Source organism: Haliaeetus albicilla, chromosome 8 (assembly GCF_947461875.1).
Source record: "Haliaeetus albicilla chromosome 8, bHalAlb1.1, whole genome shotgun sequence".
Lineage (NCBI taxonomy): Eukaryota > Metazoa > Chordata > Aves > Accipitriformes > Accipitridae > Haliaeetus > Haliaeetus albicilla.
Window position 1 is genome coordinate 12,609,062 of NC_091490.1, and position 23,088 is coordinate 12,632,149.

Genomic DNA, 23,088 nt, shown 5'->3' on the forward strand with positions numbered 1-23,088 from the left:
ATATAGCAAGCCCTGGGTGTCTTGTGCCCCAGGAGCTTTGGGTATTAGTGTCCTGCAAGACAGCCTATGAGCTTTTGCCAGGGAATAGTCATGAAAATTGATAGGTTACTATCCACTGCTCTAGCTACTTATGCAATGTAAACATCTCTCGTTTGAGTTAATAGAGTGACAAGGAACTATAAACCTGGAGAAGAGATGTGGTTATAAATCTTGGCCAAAGGCCTGCATGCTATGCAACTGCCTGAAAAGCACACATCCTGATCCCACCTGTGTCCTGGCCTCGCACGCCCAATACTTCTCCCACGAGCCATGCGTTGGTGCGCCTGATGCATGGCTCCTCCATGGCCAGGCAGCTCCTTCGCAAAGCCTTTCCTATCGTCTTTGTCCATGCACAAAACAAGGTGAAAAAGGACCATCCCCAAAGCACCCCTCTGAGATGGGATGGCCTCTCTGTCCGAGAGGTGTGTGACGCACCCAGATAAGACAGCTGCCTCATGCAGGAACTTGGTCTGCACATGCAGCCCTGGGCAAGCCCGGGGCAGGCAGCTACAGCAGAAATCGGTCATCCCACGAACCCCCCGCCCCCAATATTACCAACATAGTCAAAGCCTTCTTAAAATAATGCTGCAGCTCAGGGTCCCCGAAGCTTTGCTGGCCCACAGGCAAAAATATCGAGCAAACAGGCCAGGGAAAGCACCACACGTTATTCTCTCTGCAGGCATCTGCGTTCACTGCTTGGCAGAAAGCCACGTCAGAAGGTTTCTCAGGCAGTAAAACGCCCGTGAGTCTGTCAGCTCTGGATCAGCTGTGAGCAAAAGGCTGAGCCGGGAAGCACAGCTCCCTGACTGGGCTGACCTGCACGGCCTTCACAGTCCCTCTGCTCAGCCCCATCAACCACCAGCTGTGCACAAGGTGACACCCATCGCTGTCCCCTACTCCTGTGCTGTTGAGCAGGCACTTCCCAAGCAGCTGGCAGTGGGTGCAGGTACCGAGCACAGGCACTGCCTGCATCGCTGCACCAGCCCCGAGGGCTCTGCAGCACGTGCAGGGCAGTCACCCATCCCCACGTGTGGCCCACGCCACCAGCCCTCCCCACAGCAGCAGGCTGCCCGCAGGCAGAGGGGCCAGCGCTGACGAAAACACGCAGGAGGATGTGACATCACAGCAATGCTAATAGGTAGTTTGGGAAACGTAGGATGTAAATAGACATTTCCTACAGAAAACCTGTAATTTTCTATTATCAGCGTAATAAGCAGGCAGCAGCAGCACTCAGAGGCACTGCAGCAGGGATGGTGGGAGTGGAGACCGCAAGCACCACTTGTAGCTGGAAACCCACTGGCCTGGCTGCCACGGTCCCTGCACACTCCTCTGCCCAGGGACAGAGACGTCCCAGTGCAGCTCACGGCTCTCTGGGGCACTTCATTTCATTCAGGCACCTATATTTTGTTTTCAGGATAGGCTGCTCACCAAATCAGCTCTTTGGATGCTCTCCTCCCTCAGCTGTGTGGCAGGGGTGACTGCTGCCCACCTAATGGTGTGGCTGAACTGGACAAGGGCAACAGAAATGATCAAAGGCATGAAAAAGTAAGGGGAACAAAATGTGTAAGGACTTTTCTGTTTGGAGTAGAGACGAGTGAGAGGCATTTTGATACCAGTCTAGTCAATCTGGAGCACGCTGAAGGAGAAGCACAAATAGACAAACTAAGGAAAAAAAATCTACCAATGCCTATTAAAGACATAAATAACACTTCTTTTTCAAAAAGGTGGCCTTAGTCGGCACAGACAGCCCATGCAGAGAGCTGGCTAGCTGGCAGCGGAACTGAGACTGGCCCTGCAGGTATGACTGAACATTTTCTTGCACCCTGCTTGCACCCTGTGAACACTCGTTCAGCACCGGGCACAGGCGGGTGCTAGAGTGAATCCTCCCTTCACAGCAGAGGCAGAGAGAGCTCAGTGCAGTCGTTCGTGCTCGATCTACACTGCAAATCACGGCCAAAAGGCTGCAGGGCTGCCCAAGCTGTGGGGTGCAGTGTGCTTTGCACAGCAAGTCTGCGTCCTGCCACAGCGGTGGAAAAGGTTATTTCCTGGGGGAGACAAGGCTGCCAAGAGCCCCCAGAATGGAGGAGGAGCATCAAGGTGTTGCCATTAGGGTTAATTGCTTTGATGTGCAACGAGGATGTGTAGAAACGGTCTAATCATCATCAGCCTCTTAAGAGGGCAAACAGGTGAGAAAGTCAGAAGTAATACAGCACCTGAGTGCAAAGAGGCTCTAATTAAATACTCCTGCAAATTAGTGACTCATTTAGAAGTAAAATGATTTAATTTAAACTCTGGTGATGAATTAATGTACACCTGTTCCCCCCTTTAAGGCAAACAAATGAGTAAATAAACGGGAGGATGATGGGCTGCTTGGAGAGCAGTTGAAGTCCTTACATGGAGTGGTGGTTGGCAAAGTCTTATCCCATATCTGTACGATGCTCCGCAGTCCCTGACTATGGCAGCACTGCCTTGTCTCCCCACCTTGCTCCACACCTGCCTGGGCACTGGGAGTTTGCTCTTGTTCCGTTCTGGGGCTCATGGGAATGACTTCTTCATCCCAAAACTTGATCAGAGTAACAGTTTCAACTCATTCTTCCTAGAAAGCAGAAGGGCTGGGAAATTGGAAGGAAATGAGCCAGGAACAAACTTAAAAGCACCATGACTTTTACTTTTGCTTTGCTTTAAAGTGACAGGGGAGATGCTGTAAGACAGCAAGTGCAAATTAAGAAAAAGCCCAATTAGTAAAACTCCTCCTTCCCAGCATGGAAGTGCAAGGAGCAATCTCTCCAAAGCAGCTCAGGGATCCCCGCTGCTACTGCCATCAACATAAAGACAGAGCCAGACCATTGAAACGGGATTGGAAAAAGGCTCTTTCCTTGACAGACTCGAGAGCACTTTACAAATGCCTTGAAAACATCCCTGTGTGCCAGTCTGTCTCAGATACGGTCCACCTTGGGTTTGCTGCTCCCCTTCCTCAGTGCAGCTCCCAAATCGCTCTGCAAGCGGAGTCCCTGCAGATGCCCCTACTGCTGGCAGGCATGGGCAGCCCAGGCAGGCAGACCTCTGGGGCAACATGGCAGCTTGGCTGGCCCTGGCTGTAGCAGCCAAGGAGCTGGGCAGCCACGGCCCCGTCCTGCTCAGCAGCCCAGGCGGCTACACAAGGGCATGGGGAGGGGAAGGTGCTCGGGCTGTGAGTGCTTCCCAGCCTCCTGTGAAATCAACCACATTAGCACAGGCATTGACCACTGTCAATCTGCGCTGCGTCTCAAATGAGGACCTAATGCGCTCCTGAATCAATCGCTGGCAGTGCTTCAGCCTTATTATTCTTATTACCGGAACGTGAGTGCTGCGTGCCTGCCAGGCAGCTTCCCGATTAGCGCATTAAACCTGCAACACACGGCTCCCCAGGTGCTATCTGGAGCCCGGGTCCAGCACCTCCTGGGCTCACCGGCCCCAGGGACACGAGCACCTCTCCCGCAGCCTAAGCTGCCTTGCCAGGACTGCAGGCATGGGAGATGCAATGTCCCCGGTGGCTTTAAGGGAAATGCAAGTGAGCACAGGGTTTGTCCAGCCGTGTTTCTCTCCACAGAAAACTGTGGAGAAAGTGCTGCAACCTCCCCACCTCACTGGGAAGCAGGAGCACAGTCAATTTTCATGCACAACCTAAAGATTATCAAGGAGTAATGTGCCAAGCAGCGGCATGCTGCCTGGCTCTCATCACCTCCAGCCTGCTCTGCTCCCAGGGGCTGTCCACTGGAGGGACATGCCAAAGGGACTGGGCACAAGGGGCAATGGCCACAAGTTCCAGTTTGGATGTAAGGACAAGATTTTCCCTGGGAAGGTGGTGCAGGACCTAGCCCAGAAATGACAGCAGACACAAGGGAGCAGGAACCTGCCCTGGTTGGAGCCAGTCCGTCCTGTGTTTGTTAATAGCAACAAAGGGGACAGCAGCACTCGGCTTGCTGGATCCCACAGTAAAAGTGCGAGTTGCGGTGCATGTGTGCACGCTTGTTTGTACCAGTGTGGGAATCCCCCACCCGAGAGCAGGATCCTGCCCCACATCTACAAGGCTGCAGCGTGGGAAGGTGGCCCACAGGAGGAGCTCCAACACAGCTGCAGCACCCACCACAGCCTGCAGATAAATAATTAAGGGGCTCAGCCTCCCTTCTACTTATTTAATTCCACTAATCCCACGCTGTAAATTCACTGTGGCTCTTACTGTACACTAAAAATGAAATATTCTCCTGATGTGGCCGGGCCAGGAGCTGCTGCCAGACCCTTGCACTCTGCACCCCCAGCTCTACTGCATGCTTGGGAAGATTGTGGTGGGGCTCTGCCATGCCCCACGCCAGAGCAGCCGGCAGCAGAGTTAACTAACTGTGCCTGCAGCCGGCTCAACTCCCAGGACCTGCAGTTCAACCTCTCCTGTCACACCAGGTGTACCAACAGGTCTAGTTGGGATTGCTCCCTGCCCGCTGGGGGCGAGGGCTAACCTGCAGCTCGAGAGCCCGTTCTCACTGCAGCCAGTGCACGGCTCGCTCTGTGCTGGCTTTGCCGCATGGGCTGCTTGGCCACGCGTGCTGGCAAACTGGTGTGAGCAATGTTATTTGTTCTCTGACCTGTGGGAAGTGAGGCCAGACGGCTCTGAGAAATCTCTGCCACCCTCCCTGCTCCCTTCCCAGGGGCGCAGGGAAGGGCTGACAGGTCTTGTTTTGTGTCACCTATGTCTAGGTTAACCTGCTATCGGTTGTACAACCAAAGCAAGCTCTGGGCAGCTGCCCTCAGTGGTTAAAAGTGCTGTTAAATATTTGCTTTCTGCCTGAGGTGCCACCGCTCCTGGAACGTGAGCCATTTACAACCAGCCCTGCACCACACGGAGATGTTAGGCTGCTCAGCTGCTCTGCAAAAACACTTAAAATGCAACTATTTCAAAGCACAATCAAACAGCAAATGGGCCTTGGGGGTTCACCTGTGATGCCTTCGTCCCTCGGCTCTCCCTGCTCAGCTGTGCTATACCCAGTCCCGTAGCACTATCATGCCACAGGGAAACATGGTCAGGGCCTCCATCTTTCGGCGTGCTGGGTCACCACTCAGCTCTGCGTAGGTCTCGGGCTCCCACAGTCCCAGGGTGAGCGCCGGGACTCTTATCATCACTCACGGACTGCAATTGCACAGAATTTGCCGAGGTGCGGTTCCCTGCCTCTCGGGCTCCCGCAGGGGCTGCACAGCCTGCTCCCTTCCCACCTCCACCATTTCCGCATCCACTCCGTGGATTTCCTTACTCAGCAGCGCATGCCGTGCTCATCCTGCCCTCCAGCCCTCCCATCGCAGGCGCCAAAGGGAGCTGTTGCCCTACCAAACCCACGCACACAGGGACCAGGATGAGAGCAGACCCATTGCTGCAGTAATCCTGCACAGGCAGCTGCTGTTCTCTGCAAACTCAGTCCAGGATTTTTCTCACTGGCATTTCAAATGGGAAATGACTGTACCGATCCCCACATGTCAACAAGGGGCAACCCCTTCTGCTTTGGGGTCCATCCTAGTGTCAAACACCATATGAGCCTGTCATGTTCAGTAATTTCTAGCTGATGAGGAGTCAAACACAGCAGAATCCAGGGGAAAAAAATTACATGCAACAATCAGCTACTTAATAGCTGCTTCAACATGAAAAGTACAACTGATTGGTGCTCTCAACCAGCCATGATATTCTAAAGAAAGAGAAATGAGAAGAGAGGCTCATGAAAACAGCTAAGAGAATTTACTTAATGCTCATTTTTTCCAAAACGGTTCCCACAGCTCAGTATTACGCTGCAGGCTCCAACTAGCACAGGCCTAGTGTGAGGATGGGATTGCACAGACACTGGATCCTGCTGAATCCCCACCGCGCAGCAGAGGCACAGTCTGCCTGTAGCGCAGTGGACAGCCCTGCTTAACATTTCAGCTGGACTTGTAAGAAAAGCCCAAGGCAGACAGATATGACTGCATACCTTGGCACCACTGGCAGGACACACACGAACACAGAGGTAACTGCGGGGGAAGCACATTATTCCTCTAAACATTTCCCAAGTTGCAATGTAATGCTGTAGCTGGAGAAAGCTCAGCTCCTCTCTGGTCTAGACAGCAGTATGCAGAGGGATGGCAAAGCCCTCCACTTGGCATCCTGAAGGAAAAAGGAGCTCTGCGCCTTCCTCAGATACAGGCAGCACACCCTTTGAACTAGCTGGAATTTGTCCCTTACCTTCTCAACATAGAGATCTGCTTTGCCTTTCCTGGCATATATAATCCTACCTTATGGGCAAATGTTCTGATCTCATCTCATAAATCAGTTTAGGTATGCTGCAGGAAGGGGAGGCCACAGGCACAGGCAGATAACAATTCAAACAGAAGCGATAACACATGCAAAGGACACTTCCAAAATTTATTCCCTCTTTAATACTAGTGGGGGGTTTATTTACAAGTCCCCTGCAGCTCAAGAGGGTCCTGCATGTAAGCACAGGAAAACATAATCCTGCCATTGCTGCTCTTGTGGCTGCAGAGGAACTTTCCCTGACTTTACATGTTTTCAACCTAATCATCCAGCCCAGAGAGGGGTGAGAAAGGCAAAGCAGCCCTCGCGCAGGTCAGCCCCTTGCCCTCCACGTGTGCACCCCCTTGGCAAGTTGTCCTCAGGGGAGGACAGGAATGGAGGGAGTTGGGCTGGGAGAGGTGCAGTACAGGATTGGGGGGTGTGTGTGTATGTGTCACCAAAAGCCCAGTGCATGCCTCTGTGTGTGAGCAAAGGCAGCATCGGTGGTGGGTGCAGACAGTACCTGTCTGGGGCTCCACCAGAGATATGGAGAAGGGTGGGAGTGTGATTCAGCAGTGCAGGGGAGTTTGCAGCTCAGGATTGCAAGGCACAGGCAGAGAGAGCTCCATGCAGGGAGGGGAGCTGGGATTGCTCCAGGGCAGTGGGACATTAGCAGAGTTTCTGGTGGCAGAGATGCTGAACGGCACAGGCTAACACCAGCACAGTCCAGCAGCACGCAGGGGGAGATTAGATGAGGAACGCAGGAATGAAAACTCAAATGTGTTTTTGTCAGCAGCAGAGGATGGTGCAGAAAACAAAGCTCTGAATACAGACGGAAGTGAAGGGGCACAGGATGCTATGGACTGAAATACCTCAGCCAGCCTGCACGGAGGGCAGCCCTCACGGAGCAGAAGAACAAAGTAAACAGAGACAGCCCAGGTGGGTAGACACGAGCTCCCATTCACTCCTAAGACCATAACCACGGAGGGAGCATGGCAGGCTGCTGCGCGTTCAGCTTGCAAGGCCTTTACCCTGTACAAACCATGCTTCAACTGCTCAAGGCGAGTTCCCACTGCTCTGGGGCTGGCAGGGAGAGCTGGCAGGCTCCCAGGCCTGGCTCGGAGCCCACGCAGGCGATGCCGGTGCGGGGGAGGCACAGCTCAGCTTTCAAGCCCTCTCTGCTGGGGGTCCTGGCCAGCATCACTTTGCCCCCACCGCCCAGCACACTCTCACGCTCACCTCATACTCCTGGGAGAACTTCAGCCCATCGTTGGCCTTCAGCCTATCGATGTTGTCGGCGAGGTCCGTCACAGGGATGGGGGGGTGGTCACGCATGCCTGCAAGCAAGACAAGGAGGTAGGAGGGAGAGGAAAACGGTTACGGCTCTGCATGGCCAAGGAAGGCTCAACAACAGCATGTGCACAGCAAACCCGAAAGGTGGGTGCAAGGCGGACACGTGTGACTATGTGAAGCGCTGGGCAGGATGGATGGGAAGTCGGCGAGATCACACGGCATGCTGCACGCACTCTCAGAGCACACGGTTCGGTGAAACAAAACAGAAAGGTGATGTGCAGAATGTGCATGACCAGGTGAGCATGCTCGGACAGTACAGCCACCGGGCACACAGAGCAGGCCACGCAGCGGGCCGGGGCTCGGGGAAGCCCCCGGCAGGAACGGGCCGAGGATACGCTGTCAATGCACTTCGCGGGCTCCTGCATAGGCTGAAGTTGAACACACTGATTCTCTGGCGCTCTCACCGCCAAGGGCTGAGGCTGATCCTCTTGCTTACCCCTAACAATGGCATTAGCCAAAACGAAACTTGCCCAGACGTGCACCAGGGGAAACCTCCGTGGTGTATGTGCACAGCTTTTTGGGGTAGGCAGATGCTGCCCCAGCCCCTGGGGAGCTAAAGAAAGATGGGAAAGGCCTCACAGAGGACCGGCTGCTCCCCTGGTCGGAGACTGCGCAACTTGCCAAGAGCTGAGGAGCAGCTCTGCCCACAGCTGCGTAACTCAGTGCTTTTCAATGGTGCTCCAGAGGCAGGGCCAGCTCTGGGGCCCAAAATCCAGCTCCACTGGGTGGCTCGTGCAAGGCACCATGTTCAGTGATGTGCCCTACAGCAGTTTCCAGGAGGCTGCTGCAAGCTGGGATGCAGCTCAAGCCATGGCAGGTCTTGCCCTGTCTAAAGCAGGGATGCACAGTATGGATCGTCCTGGGCACAGCCCAAGCCCTGCTCAGGGGAGAGGCCCGCAGGAGGGGATCCCACAGGTCCCACCCAGGGGACAGGTACTGAGGGGGTATGCATGTGGGATTGGGAGAAGCCCTACTGGGGCCCTGGGATTCAAGGCTCAACCATTGCAACCTCTTTCTCTGAAGCTGAGATGGCAAATTGGCAGGAACGTGGCTGTGAAACATCTCATCCAAAGCCTGGCTCATCCAAATCCCAAGGTTCGTGGCTCCATCAGCTGCTCTGTGGGTTTCCCAGAAACCCCACGTGGGTAATAATGATTATTAATAGGCTGAAGCTGTTGATTCACACCCAGGGAGACAGACTGGAGCATGGCCAGGAGCTTCTCAATCGCTCAGGAGCCTGAACACTGCCACTGATGGCAGTGATGGGCCGCTGAGGTGATGGAGCAGTCCCCAGGCTGAGTACGTGCATTTTACACAGCGGTGACAAGCCACTAGGTGATAACATGGAAGTGTTACACCGCAGCCGCTGCACAGCAGGGCTCCTCACACCTCTGCCAAAAGCATCTGACATCGCTGCGTATAGGCAAGACCCAATCCAGCACACACTTGTCCTTCTATCACTTGACAGCGCAGAGATATCCACAGATGGCCTGAGAGCACATGGACAGACAGAGAAGGAAAGATCCCTCTTCTGCCTTGTGCTGAGGTCCTCCTGCAAATGGTCCTCTGTTTGCCACTTCACCCATCAGGATCCCCAAGGTGGTTGAGCAGGCCCACAAAGATGATGCTTTGATTTCTGCACAATTTGCTTATTGGTGCCAGAGCCAGACCTCCAGAGGCTGTGGCTCAGGAGCAGCCTTTGCAGTGCAGAGCTGTTACTGCTGAGCAATTGAATGAGGAGAACAGTGTGGCACCAAGGCAGAAGTGTGGGGCTTGAAGAAGAGGCTGGAACATCGCCATGGTGTGTGCTTATCCCAGCATGGTTATGTATGAAGCACGGCAGAGCCATGGACCACAGCAGAGCTGCAGACACTCATCTCCACTGAGAAATACAAGGGGTCTCTCCAAACTTCAGTTTTGCTGGCCAAAGGAGTGTTGCAGCAACAAAGCAGCTGCAAGAGCAGATGGAGAGAAAGAGGTGGTTGGTATCCCATTATGGTGAACCTAGAACAACTGCCACTAACCGTGTAGGGCAAGACAGAGGAGATTTGTACACACTACCAGGACTTCTACATGCTCTTCCAATGACTCTGGCAAGAGGACAGTGAGCTCTCCGCCAGGCTAGAAGAGCTTAGAGGTTTCACAATGCCTGCACGGCCGCAGACTGTAAAGCCCTTGGCTCTGCTCCTGGGCAAAGCATCTGTCCTATGTACTTCTCCCGTTCCTGTGCGCACACGCAGATGCCTTGTACATCAAGCAGCAGGGAGGACATGCTTTTATGGTTGAGAGTGAACTTGAAGCTCACAAGACAAGAGATAAAGGGGCAGTTACACCCGTAGTCCTGGTACTACTCCATCCAACCTGCTAGAGCAGTAAAGTCCCTCTGCTCTGTGCCTGGGACTCTGGTGCCAACACTGCCAAACAGACCAACTGCACGGCAGCTCAGAGAAGAGATCAGCATCCCTCGGCACCTGTTCTGCCTAACTCTATGGCACACGCAACCCAGCCTAGGGAAGCCGGTTTGCCTGAGGTAGGAGGAGAGTGTGTTCAACCACCGGGCTGCAAAGCACCCTTCAATTTGTCCATTAGGGTTTTTTAGCTGGCCACCCCCTCCCGCTGCGAAGGAGCTGGAGGCCTGGGAGCAGGCGAAGGGCTGCTGCAGGAACGTCCTGGCAGCCCAGCACCTGGGGCCTTCCCTTCTGCACTGTGCTGCGGTGAGCTGCTGTAGTGCCGTGCAGATGGTACCCGAGCTTGGCCCCACACATCATGTCAGAAAGTGAAATCACTGCCGTTCTACAGTCTGCTGTGAGTGAGGGTGACCTTCATGACATTGAAACAAAAATTACAGAGACAAGAAAGAAAGGGAAAGAAAAAGCAAAAGGTGTCAAAAGATAAATACAGGAGTTAAAACTAACTTGAGATATTCGGGCAACTGGGGACACTGGCACCTGCAAAGAAAAGAAACGGGGCAAGAACAGAAATCCCATTAGCCTTTAGTCATCATCGCAGAGGTTCAGAAATGGAAAGACAAAGAGATGAAGATGCAAAGGAAAGCACCATCTGCCACAGGACCGGGAGCCTCCCTCCTGCACAGGACCAGCTACCTGGCCCCAGGGGCTGCTCTGCAGCTGGCCTCTTACACACCGGGCTTTTGGCTCTGGCCAGCACCATCCCCTGACGCTGACAAACGTGTGGAGCTGGAGGTACTCGCAGGGGAGTGAGCGCACAGATATTCATCTGACGCCAAGAGCTACACTTCTCACTGTACACCACTGTCCACGGCCCCGTGCCCAAGGGAAGCCAGCAAGGGCAGGTGGATGGCAGGTACAGGGGACATCTGTGCTGCTCGGTGGCCAGGAGGACCACACTCAGCCCCAGCAATCTCTGCTCAGTGCCCCTGAGCCTCCAGCCCGCTCGCAGCTCATCAGCAGCACAAATCAGCCTCATTTCATGGCGTATTGGGACACTGCCTGGTCCCATATCCTCTCAGTGACTTGGCACAGTGGTATGTTAGTACAGCGAGGCTGACAGTGGGAGAAATAACCCTCGTCTGAAGTAAAAACCACAAAAATGAGGAAGCTTAATATTTAATAACAGTAGCCCAATTAATTATGCATTAAACAAGTTTTCCCTGCTCAGCACACTCCAGCAGGGAGACCAGCTACTGAAGCGTGCAGGGCCAGCGGCCAACACCTCTTGTCAATGCATGCACGCAGCACTGCCTTGACCTCGGGCAGGTGACAGGGGCAACAGCATGGGCCCACTGGGCTCGGTGGTTTTCATGCCTCCTCATTAATGAGGACAAGCTCATCAGGAGCTGGAACAGTCAATTCTAGCTGCACAACACCCGCTTCCGCCCCGCAGAGCCTCACAAGTGATGCTGTGGGGAGGAGGTGCTGTCACTTAGTGGGGGAGCGTTGGCTAGCAGCATCCCAGAGCGCTGCTGCTGTCTCTAATGAACTGGGCACTTTGGGTTGTTTTTCTCTCTCCAGAGAGCTCTGCAAGCTTCCTGAATGAGCCAGTGTCTTTGATTTATCCTTAGGCACAGGTAGGAAAAGAAATTTCCCGGATCCCTCTTCTCTGATGGCAGCTCTTGACCCTTCCTACAGCTCTAGCAAGGGATGCCCTCGTTGCAAACACTCCCATCTGTTGTTGGAGATGGGAGCAGTGCAAGCGTGACCTGTCACACTCCTCCATCCAGTGTGAACCACAAGCATACAGCAGTCGGCTCTTGCATCCCTGGGCAGTGGAGACATGTCACAGAGGCCTGTCCCCATGCACAGGTGTCCTGGAGCAGCCCTGTTTAACACCTTGCTCCTCCTCAAGAAGCTGCATGCTGTTGCTGACTGTGTGTGACCCCCTCACGTAGTGCTGCTCCCAGTGATCTGCCTGTTGAGATGTTCTTCCTCCAGCGCAGGTGCCTCCCTTGCTCCCCACAGCATTTTCCTCCCACGCTGCAATGCCACACTGGTCTGTGTTGTGGCCAATTAACGGGCCAGGTCTGCTGGCAACTGCCAGGCTGTTGCTGCATCCTACCTGTGAGATCTGTCATAGGTCCTGCCTGGGAGATGCACTAACTATGGATCCATGACAGCTGCTCTGGCACGGAGGGAGATGTGCTGGTGAAGCCCACCCCAGGTCCGAGCCAGACTGCTGTGAGCCGCGACGGGAAAGGCTTCTCTTACCCTCCCTCCCAGGCACAGCAGGTTTACATCAGGAAATGTCCCTTCAAAACTCTCCTGTTAGATGAAAGCTCTTAGATGAATGAGCAGCAGGAGAAAAAGGGAAGTAGGTTACAGACCAGGAAGAGCTGCAAGTTAGAAGAGAGCTGTATGTACCTCATTTATTGCTGAACTGCTCCCTCCATCGCAAAAGACCAAGTGCTCCCCTCACTTCACCTAGGACTTGGGCTCTCTGAAAGGCTCTGAACAAGTTGGGGCGAGCCTGTCTCTGATTGTTACAATGACGGGTACTGTGCTTTCAATGCCATCAGAGACGTAGAGACACAAAGCAGCAGCACGAGACCTTTCTGCAGTGCGAAGTACAGTTGCTTCCGCGGGCTGGCAAACTAGCTACACCCTGAGGCACCACAGGCCAGTGCAGGCATGACGAGATGCTCTGCAGTGAACAGTTGCATGCAGAAAGCAATGGCTGCTACTGAACTATCATCCTCTGCGCTGAGACCACTGTGACCAGCAGCGCCCTTCACTGGGCCACAGCACTGACTGGGGAGCAATGTAGGCTGGTTCTCTTCACCCTTAGCTGAGCAGAACAGGAAAGTCAGCGCACCAAAGATCCCGGGACAAAGCTGCTGGCACACCCTCAGCAGTTAAGTACAAGGGCTGTCTGTCCTGATCCTCCCCGATGCAGGCCCTGTGGCCAGCACTGCACCAGTGGTGCTCAGTGCTGAATCCCAGCCTGGAGCAATGCAGGTGTGGGCACTTGCAAGCTCTCCCAGCTCTGTGTGGAGGCTCCTCCCGGCTCAGGACAACTGCAGTGAGCTTCACGTAATGTTTGACACACACCACACAATAGGCTGTCCCCGTCCAGGTTCCGCAGCCTTGCGTGCCTGCAGTGACAGGATCAGGGAGAAGGATTTGCAAACCAGAGCGTGGACACCTGGATATCTTCGGTCTAAGCCCCCTATCTGCCATTGTGACTGGGAAGGTGCAGAGCTGCTGCGGGGGGGAGGACTGCAACTCCTCCTCTGGCATCGGTACCTGGCAAGGGGGAACTGGCGGAGGTGGGGCGTAAGGGGGGTTAGCTGCTCCTTACCTGGAGTCTGGTAGTTGAGCCGCCTCATCTCAACTGGGTCAGAGGAGTGAGCCAAGAGCGAGTCCTTCAGGCCGATGGAGTGCTCATCCTTGGAAGAGGGGGAGTGTGCCCTTTTCCTATGGACAGGGAGGACAGAGACAAGCGGGTGAGCTCTGGCAGACACTGGCATGAACCACCGTGGGAAGGAGTCTGGGTCCCTGTGTCCCAGATACCCAGCTCCATCCCAGGTTCCCTGGGGCTCTGGACAAGTCATATCCTCTTCCGTGCCTCCAGTTTCCCATCTATGAAACAGGAAGGATCATATGTAAGCAATGGCAGAGGTTTGATTAGTGAGGCACTTTGAAATGTGATATCCTGCATATTTATTAGAGAAAAAGCAGAGAGATGCAAGATGTTGTTTCCTCTTACTCTCTCTAGGAACTACTTCCTGTAGTGGAAGGATATAATAAAATTTTTTTTCAAGTATTAGAAATATTTAAATATAGAATGCTGTAATATAATAGTGTAAAGGCTCTTCAGGGTGTGTTTTATTGGACCATTAATACATGTCTTGAATGGTTGAAGGCACCCAAGGCGTGTATTAATGGAACAATAAAATACACTGTTGTCTCTTCATGCTATATTTATGCCTAGAGCAATGCCACCACCTCAGGCTCTTGCTGGAATTCACAGGCAAAGCAGGGACAGATCCAATCAAAAAGTGGACAAGTGAATATTAAGGAAAATCTAATATTGCAAGAAGGGTTTCCAACAATTCTTTAAGTCCCACTTCTTGCTCTATTTTACAAATACAGTGGATATACCCATGCAGTACAGAGGGATGTTGGGCAGGAGCAGGACAGCAGTACTCTCTTCTGAGTCCGCACTGACCCTGACGCTTTGCCAATATGCTGAGTGTGCAGCAATACACAGAGACTTTGTCTTCTGGCTACAGCCCCAACATGGATTTTGCGTGGTGAACCCCTCTGCTGACCTGATGTTTTCTGGAAGAGAGGGAGCTGCATCTCTGCTAGTCTGCATGGATGCTACCACATTTACCATCCTGAAAATTGCAACAGTAAGTCTCTGTTTTCTACCCACTTGTGAGGCATTTCAAAGCACCCTGAAGGGCTGCCAGGTTCTGCACAGAGGCAGCTGCATCTCTGGATGGTGGTGACCCTGAGCCACACATGAACAGAAGTGCTCTGCACAAGCACAGGGCACTATCACTTCCATGGGGAGCTGTGCATGCTGGGCTGGCACTAGTGAGAAGCAATCATGCAAAATTTAGTGCATAAATCACAAGTGAAACCTGCATTCCCTCTGTGGCCTGGACTGCGAGCAAGCTCCATCTGCAGCCTGTAGCTGCATCAAACACTGGAGTCGTTCAATGGGGAGGACCAGCTTGTGAGTCTTACACTACTCTGAGTCATCTCAACATCTCAGAAGCCTTCTAGCTGCCTGGACAGAGACAAAAGAGCTGAAGGACTGAGAGCATTGATAGAGAGAAAGGAAAATACATGGCAAACAAATAAAGCAGTGTTTCTTCTATCAGGAGCACAGCAGGATGTGCCATGTGCTACTGTGTACCAGTCCTTGAGCCCTTGAGCAACATGGTCCAGCTTTCCTGGGGAATGGGCACAGCACATAATTAATGTTTGTCTCTCTCATTAGCCTAGTCTGGGCAACTGCTGAACAAACCTCCAGACCCCAAGCTATCCCCTGCTACTCAGCTTCAATTCATTCCCATTGTAGATTTTACACTGTGAATATGCTGCGCAGACACCTTTGGGAGAAAATGCCTCCGAAGAGAACCTGGACAGCCAAAAACTGTAGGATAACACAGCATCACTCTGAGCACGCGGGTGGTGCTGGAAGGGGATATGCTGCTGCTGCTGCATGGGCTAGGATGCGGCAGGGACATGAACGTCAGGTTCTGAGCACAGTGGTCTGATGCTGCTTCCTGGTGCTCCCCCCACACCAGACTCTGGGACAAAGCAAAGCTAAGCCAAGCTGGGCACAGGGTCTATGGGGCCCAGGTACAGAAATCCCCCCCCGGGGCCACTTTCTCTCCTTAAAGACCAGTAAACACTTTGTTTCCTACAATTGTCTGGTATTCCCTCAAAGCTTCCTCACCACAGACTGCAAGAATGCACCTTGCATTCTTGATGGAACAGCTCTCCATCTGAAGTGACTGAGAAAACAAAGAAACCCCTGTAACTGCTGGTGTTGTCAGTTTTTTGGATTTTTAATGTAATTGCAAAAACAATCTGGGAAGTCTTTATGTTGGAACTGTCTCCCTAAGAGCTGTGAGAGGCTGACAATTGCTAGGAGGCTGATACCTTTGAGGAAACAAAGTCCTTGTAAACCCCTAGGGCTGGCATGCTCCATGCTCCCAGAAACAAAGATGCCCCTTAGAAGCTTCAGGCTTGATTTTTAAAAATGGAAATAGACTTGAAATTTTAGCAAAACAAGAAAATAAAATGGATTCATACCTTTCTTGCTTACTAGATCCAGGGAAGAGCAGAAACAGAAGAAAGGAGATGATCACTGACACAGAAAGGCACTGACTGCACATGCACAGCAGAGCTCCATTTAATCAGACAACAAAGCCAGCTCCCTTCCCCGAGCTACAGATACATATGTAAATAGAGAGTCCAGGAGGAGCAGAACCTTGGAGCTGAGCTGATAAAGAATGACCTACTGTAATTGAACAGGATACCTGAACACATGCAAATGCAACCTGCTCCTCAGGAGGACTAACAATCATCTCGCACTACAGTTACAGCTCTAGCAGGTCTGCTCTGCTACACAAAAGCAGGTGGTTGCTTCAGCAGGGAGCACTGAGCGTGGATGGTCCTGATCTGGTAGCCAGGACTGAGAGGCCTCAAGAAGAGAGCTCCTACTCTGATTTCAGCCTGTCACAACCATGCCCTGTTCTCACCACCAAGACCATGTTCCTCAGCCAAAATTCACAGTAGTGGGGGCACCTGCCAGAGATCAAGTGAAAAACCACAGTACTAGCGAAGTCCCCAAGGCTGCAAATCCAAGTTGTGAGACCAGAGAGTGGTCAGACTGGCTTTAGAGACAAAGCTGCTCTCCTCTGTCCCACTGCTCACGTGTTTCCAGAATCCACAGCAGCTCTGTGTCCTGGGACTGATATTAATTATCATCTGCATACCCAGCCCTTCTGCTCTCTTTATAAAGCAGCCTTATGCTGTGCCAGGTAGAGACCTTCCTCCTTCCCATGACCACCAAGGGCTGTCTATCAGAGCACCCCACATCTGAAGGCTACAAGGAGGGTCTTGAAGGTGCCACCACCTGTAGTGCTCGTGCTATAACTGCTATGTCCTGGACTGGATCTCACCTTTTGAAGAGGAGTATAGCAATGACAATGATGATGATTAATATCACGGCCAGGACAGGTCCCATCACCCACAGCATCTCCGGTTCATCCTGCTGCTTTGCTGAAGCCACTTCCATCACAATCTCATCCGAGTAGGGGCTGGCTGCATATCTCTTCTGAACAGCACCGGCAGAAGAGGGAGAGAAAAGCAAGCATCCATTATGCTAAAGCCACAGCTACATCCCTGAAATGTGGAGTTTTCCCCTTGCCTCTGGCTAGCATGGAACGGTCATGCTTCTCAAACCCCAGCAGCACACCACGGGATCCTCCCTCCCTCAGCATCAGCGGAGGTCATGCTGTGGAAACAGTCTTTTCCTGGTGTGAAACATTCCCAGTGCCAGCAACTTCCTGGCTGGCAGACCTGGCCTCGAGGTGCCAAACTGGAGCAGCCCAGTTAAGAGCCACTTGCCAGCCCTGGATTCTCTCGGAGCCAAATCACAAGCTTTTGAATCCCAACCAATTGCACAGTGGGGCTGGCTGATGATTCCTAAGTGGTTTATAATACCTGCTGTGCTGATATCAACACATCTCTCCAGGACAGGGCTATATTAGGAAAACCCCTGCTGGGCTAGGCGGTTTTCTTAAAGGAATGAAATGACAGGAGCATTTTCTACCTGATGTCTCAGCCCTGACAAACAAGCCTTGGAAAGGGGCTCATGCTTACAGGTTCTTTTTCAGAGACTTCTGCAATCTGGCAGCCCAGTGATTTATAAACCGAAGGGACAGCTTTCTAGCCCCACCAGCAAGACAGGATTAGCACAGACCCAAACCCTTCCTGCAGAAAAATGACACTGCGCCTGGCTTGTTCTGCTGCTGTTGCTAAGGCTTATGGAACTGTGTTGTCCCTTCACAGCTCAGCCTCGCTGGGTCAGAAGGGTTAAATGCTGCAAAAAGAAATCCTTTCCCCCCTCTTAGAGAGGGCCAGAGCTGTATCAGTTCAGTACCTGTGGCTTTTGAGCAGCACCTGCTGCCTGGCATTAGGGAGCCAGAAACGCTCTGCTCCTGCCATAGAAAGTTTCGGTCACTGAAGAAGTGCCTGGGGATCTATAAATCGCCTGCTTTAAGGTTGAAGTTTAAACACGCACTTCATGCCTGCACGTACGTGAGGAGAAGAAAGGGAAAAATCAAGTGTGCTGGTGTCACACAAATGCACATCTTGATCTTCTCTCACAGGTGCCCATGGAGTACAGAAAATGCTCTTATCTGTGACATCCTTCTGGCAGCACATGCAGCTGCAGCATCCTAGCTGCTCTCCTCAGATTTATCAGCGGTCAGAGATGCCACTGGCTGGAGGGGAAGCGGTGGGGATGGTTGCTGCTTTGTCCGTGAAACCTTTCAGCCCTACGAGACCCTGTTTCAATGACCCTGAAATAGCTGCTGGCTCCCAGTTCAGCTCTGTTCCTACAGAAAGTCTGCACAGGATCACTGCAGCCCATTGGTCTGTTCCTACGTCCCCTTGTCCAGTTCAAACAACAGGGCAGGGAGTCAGCAACAGCTCTGTCTGAGCATGGCAGAGACAAGAAGATGCTACATCGGTGGTGAGAGGATGGGGCAGAAGGCCTGGGGCTCCCCCTTGTATGGGCAAGCGGCTACTCTGTGAGGAAGGCACAAAGGCTTTGCCTTTGACTACCCAGAAAGGTCAAGCTGCATTAGGTGGGGAGGTGAAGGAGCATGCTGATCTGTGCAGCAAGGTAACATGTGTGTCCATCTCCAAAGCTTCGTGCGAGGGGCAAAGATTCATATTTTTGCAGACACGCTTTGGGGATGCCTCCTTCCAAGAGAAGACAGAAGCAGAAGAGATCAGAAGGACTGTTATCTCAGTGGCATTTTCAAAGGCAGACTGTGAGGTGCAGGTGCCCCTGCTCTCAGAGATGGTGTTTCAACCACAGTCCCCTTTGCCTTTGAAGAATGGCAATGTTACGCTTGCCTGCTGACACTAGAGACACAGCAAGTAATTTAAGAGGAGCTGAGTGGGGGAGATAGTGCACAGCCTCGGACAGAGTGCCTCACGCTTCAAATGAAAATGGATGCAATGCAGCGGGGGATGCAGAAAGGTGGTCTTTGGGAGCAGGGTGTAATAACTCTGCCGGCTGGTGGTTCACTGGACGGCTGTGGCAGATCTGTGCTAGGGAGGAGATGATGATGATAGTCTGGGATCAACTAGTTAAGGTCATCTCTTCTTGACAGGGATTGCCAGGACAGCACATCCCAAGGCCTCTGCCTTACTTTGCTGTTAATCTGTGACTCTCCTTCCCTCACCAGTGTGCACATCTTGCCACAAGAACACGTGAGCTGGATGAGTAATGAAGAACTTGACCAGCCCTAATGAGCCATTACAAGCAAACGAGGCTGAGGAAGGAAGCCGCAGCTTGGAAGCCGACCAAAGGATTCTATGCATCTCTATTATTTCCATTACTTACACACTGGCCGCTGCTACTGCCGCCACCACCACTCCTGCCCTCCGTGATTACAGCTGGACACTGATGCACGGGTCTCGCCATGCTGCTCCCTGCTTATTCCATCAACTACTCCCTTCCCCCTCACGTGCCCAGGCCCCGTGTGCTTGGCAGCACGCTGCCGACAAAGCCACAGCCCATTTGCCTCTAGCAGGAGAGACACAGGAGCAAGAATCCCTATGCAGCAGGCAGGCGTGCAGCTTTGCCCTGCTGACAACCCACTGTGATGGGAGGCAGGTTTGCTTCTCCAGATGTCATCTGGAAGTGAGACTCTGGCCAGAGAAGGGCCTGGGAAGGCAGGTTTGCAGGGGGGGCATCCTGTTCACTGCAGAGCCTCAGCAGCCACTGTGCAGGGTAGGATTTCAAGGGGCTGTTTTCCACAGTCACTTGCTTGAACCAAAGCAGAACGAGAACCTATCCCACCCCGACCGTGTGTCACGCTCTGCTCTGGGCACAGCCCAGCAAGCCAGAACCGAGCTTGTGTAGAACGCGTGTGTTGACACTGCCCTCCGCTCTCATCTGTTATGTCAAACATACATGCCATTTCCCTCCAACAACACCATCTATCAAGTCAACTCCCACGGCCACCTCAGCCTGTTGATACCAGCTATGCAGCCTCACTCTCCTCTCTTCAGAGAAAACTCCATCATACTGGCTTGCAGTAATTGTTCACCCTGCTTGCACTGAGCCCACCTCAGCTCTGCTAGGAAAGGCTGTGCCCCCCCAGCAGAAAGTCCTTACCGTGTCTCCATCCTCCAGTGAGGCCAGCACAAAGCAGCGATAGCTCAGGTCTTGAGACAGGGGCTTGTTGTAGAAACCTTTGTAGTTCTTCTCGTCCCCCAGGGTGAAGGTCTCGGGCAGCACATCCACTTGAGCAGCAATGTAGGGCTTGAGTCTGTCTGCTTGGCGTCGCTGGCGCCTGCTCTGACTCCCTTGGCTTATGGCCTCCAGCAGCTGGGGACAAATGAGGTGCATCACTATTGCTTCGCCCAGTGTGACACCACCTTACGCTGTTACCTTACTGGTTGTAGGACTCAGCAGGGTGGAAGGAAAGGGAGGAGAAGATACTGGGTTTGATTTGCACGTGGTGGTGCAAAGAAACCAGAGGGATGCGTTATCCATTTAGCCATTGCTAGGGCACCTGTCTGCAGACCCTCAGTGCAAGCACCTCCAGCAGGATCTCAGCTTTGGAAGAGTCCTGAGACCCGGGATGCTGACACGGTGAATGTTAGGGCTGAGACAGCCTGGCTGCGCCAGTCACCCCGAGTTAATGTATCCCAATGGGCTGCAAGGGAATCGGGCCACATTCTGTGGCCCACATATCGGTCCAGACAGCAACTCACGCTCTCTACAGACACTGGACGTGAATTACAGCTGACATTGATGCATAGAGAAAAAGTGACATTTGCCATGTCTTTCTCTTCTGTCAGTGCCTCAATATCTCATCTGCTGCTGGGTTGCAGGCAGACCTTTGTGTAAATCACAGAGAATGATAACAGATTTCATGGGATGTTCAGAGTAAAAATGGCAAATTTCATAGTCAGCCACAAATTCATGAAAAAGGATATAAACACACAAAAATTCAATTACACTGCTAAGAAAGGCTCTCAGATGTTTAAAGATGTTTTTCTAATGAATAAAAACGAATATCAGGCTTGGAACAGAAATTCTAATTTAAAATGAAGAAGGAGGCATGAAATACATTTCACACACGAATGTATCAGTGCAGCATTGTCAGGGCAGACAGGGAACATCAGTGGGGCTGGGGACAGTGATGTGCACACAAAGCCACGCTGCTAAGCTGAGCTCACTCCCTCTGAGCAGGAAAACCTGGGTAATCCCCACTCTTTCCCCTCAACAGTCTATCCGTGCCCTCTTATGAATCCTCATGTTGGAGCAATTTAGGAAAGCTACAGCTTGCATTGCAATATCACCAAAAAAAAAGAAAAAAGGAAGAAAAAAGGAAGGAAAAAAAAAGGAAAAAAAAGGGAAAAAAAAGAAAAAAAAGGGACGGAGAGATCTCAGTTTCACAAATATCCTTGTAACCACAGGGGGAAAAGGCTGAAAGATAGTCTTTGGACTGTGGAGTTTGCTCCCTACACACATCTCTTGTATCTTGGCTGAAATTACAGCTGAGCTCTTTGGGGCAGAAAGCACAGCTGTATGTGCATCGGCATGAAACCACAGGGCTCCAGTTGTGATTGAGGTTGCTGGATGCTACTGCCACTTACACATAGTAACACACACCAAAAGACTGCATCAAAAGAATGCTAGGCTTGCAAAGTTCAGATCCTGAAAAATTAGAAAAGTAATATTGCCTGTGCAAAATTAAATCAGCTGTCCTACGTATGTGCATTGTGTTACAATCCTTGACTGAATGGTCACATACTATCTTTTCTGTAACTCCCCTGCTTTGTTCAATACACAGGACAGACAGTGCTTAATCAACGAGCAGCTATTCCATATTTTGTTTTCTTCTTTGCATTATTCAGCCTGAGGCCTTGTTTATTGCTTACTATTCAAATCCAGCTCTGAAGACAAAATTAATAATTTCCTTGTGGGCTTTTCTATGGTGCTGATCACTATAATATTACAAGTGCTTCACAAACATTAACGATCTTATCTTCCAAACACCCATATGAGGTGAGATGAAAGCGATTATCCTAATTTTACAGATGGAGAACAGAGATGCAGGCACATTAATGTAAAAAACATCCACTAATTTTGAATGTCAAATTGAAAAGACATTGTCTTGTTTTGTTTTTAAAGAAAACTTAGCTTATTTTTATAGCACTGCCTGTATCCAGCAGAGCTCCTATTGACTTTTCTGTGCAGCTGGGGATGCTTAGGCTCTGCAAATGAGGCTCCAGGATATCAAACTGAGCACTCCGAAAAACCAGAACATGCAAGACATTGGCTGCTAATGAAAATTTTGTTTGCTCAGGGCTCGGTGAAACAGAGATAGAAACCAGTTCTCTCCATGGCTTTCAACCACCTAAAGCTCAAAACCAAACCATCCTTTCTCATCCTAGTCTTCTGTTTCTTGTGACGTCTTCCAACTTCTGCAATGAAATGATGCGGGAGACCTACAGGTGATGGTCCTCCATCACACAATTGTGCTTTATGTGCAGAACAGATCCACCGATACACACCGTGAGCTGGGACCCCAAGGAAAAAACTGTGCAATCATGTAATTAAAGATTAATGATAAGCAAGGGCTGACTTACAGCTTCTAACACTTTACAATTTCTGAGTGCTTCAAGCTTAAAACTTTGTTCTCTTAATGGACCCTTCTGTGTGTGATTTCTTGGAATTTTTCCTTATTGCTTTGGTGGGGGTGCAGTGTGTGGGGAAGAGTGAGCCCACAAAGCCCTTGTGTAGGACTCTCCTCAGACTTGCGTATGTACCACACTATTGATGTTGAAGGACTGCTGCAAAGAATAAGCTGCATCTTGGGGTGAATGGGCTGGTGAATGCTGAAAGCCTTTAAAAAGCAAGTGTGAAGGGAGCTTTGCGGGTTTTTTTAGATACTAGAGTGAACTCTTTATCCAAACTGCGCAGGCTTAAGTCCTATCCAGAGAGGGAAAAGCCTCCTGACAGAACAGCTTAATAAACTGAAAATGATACCTTTCTCTCCTAGCTTCTTTTCCAAATCAGCGTGGTTGCTTCAGCTGAAAAAGGCTGCAGAGCGTACAACCCAAGACAGAATCTGTCCTGGTCAGGACACTTGAGTGTTGTCTCCTTATGGGGCACATTCTGGGAGGTGGCTCCTCCCTTGCTTGATTCCATCCTCC

At 51.7% G+C, this 23,088-nt stretch overlaps 1 protein-coding gene across 13 annotated transcripts in view; it reads right to left on the reverse strand.

The window, feature by feature from the left end:
• Positions 1–23,088, reverse strand: part of PTPRF (protein tyrosine phosphatase receptor type F) — a 392,972-nt gene that overhangs the window by 19,529 nt on the left and 350,355 nt on the right. For 8 of the 13 annotated variants that reach the window (XM_069788949.1, XM_069788941.1, XM_069788938.1 and 5 more), the window contains 5 exons: positions 20,036–20,248; positions 16,800–16,954; positions 13,454–13,569; positions 10,594–10,626; positions 7,565–7,662 (listed from right to left, as the gene is read on the reverse strand). In XM_069788949.1, the coding sequence (XP_069645050.1) occupies positions 7,565–7,662; positions 10,594–10,626; positions 13,454–13,569; positions 16,800–16,954; positions 20,036–20,248 (615 nt within the window). The remainder of the gene's footprint in view (positions 1–7,564; positions 7,663–10,593; positions 10,627–13,453; positions 13,570–16,799; positions 16,955–20,035; positions 20,249–23,088) is intronic. The other 5 variants (XM_069788950.1, XM_069788945.1, XM_069788943.1 and 2 more) reach the window with 1 other exon arrangement.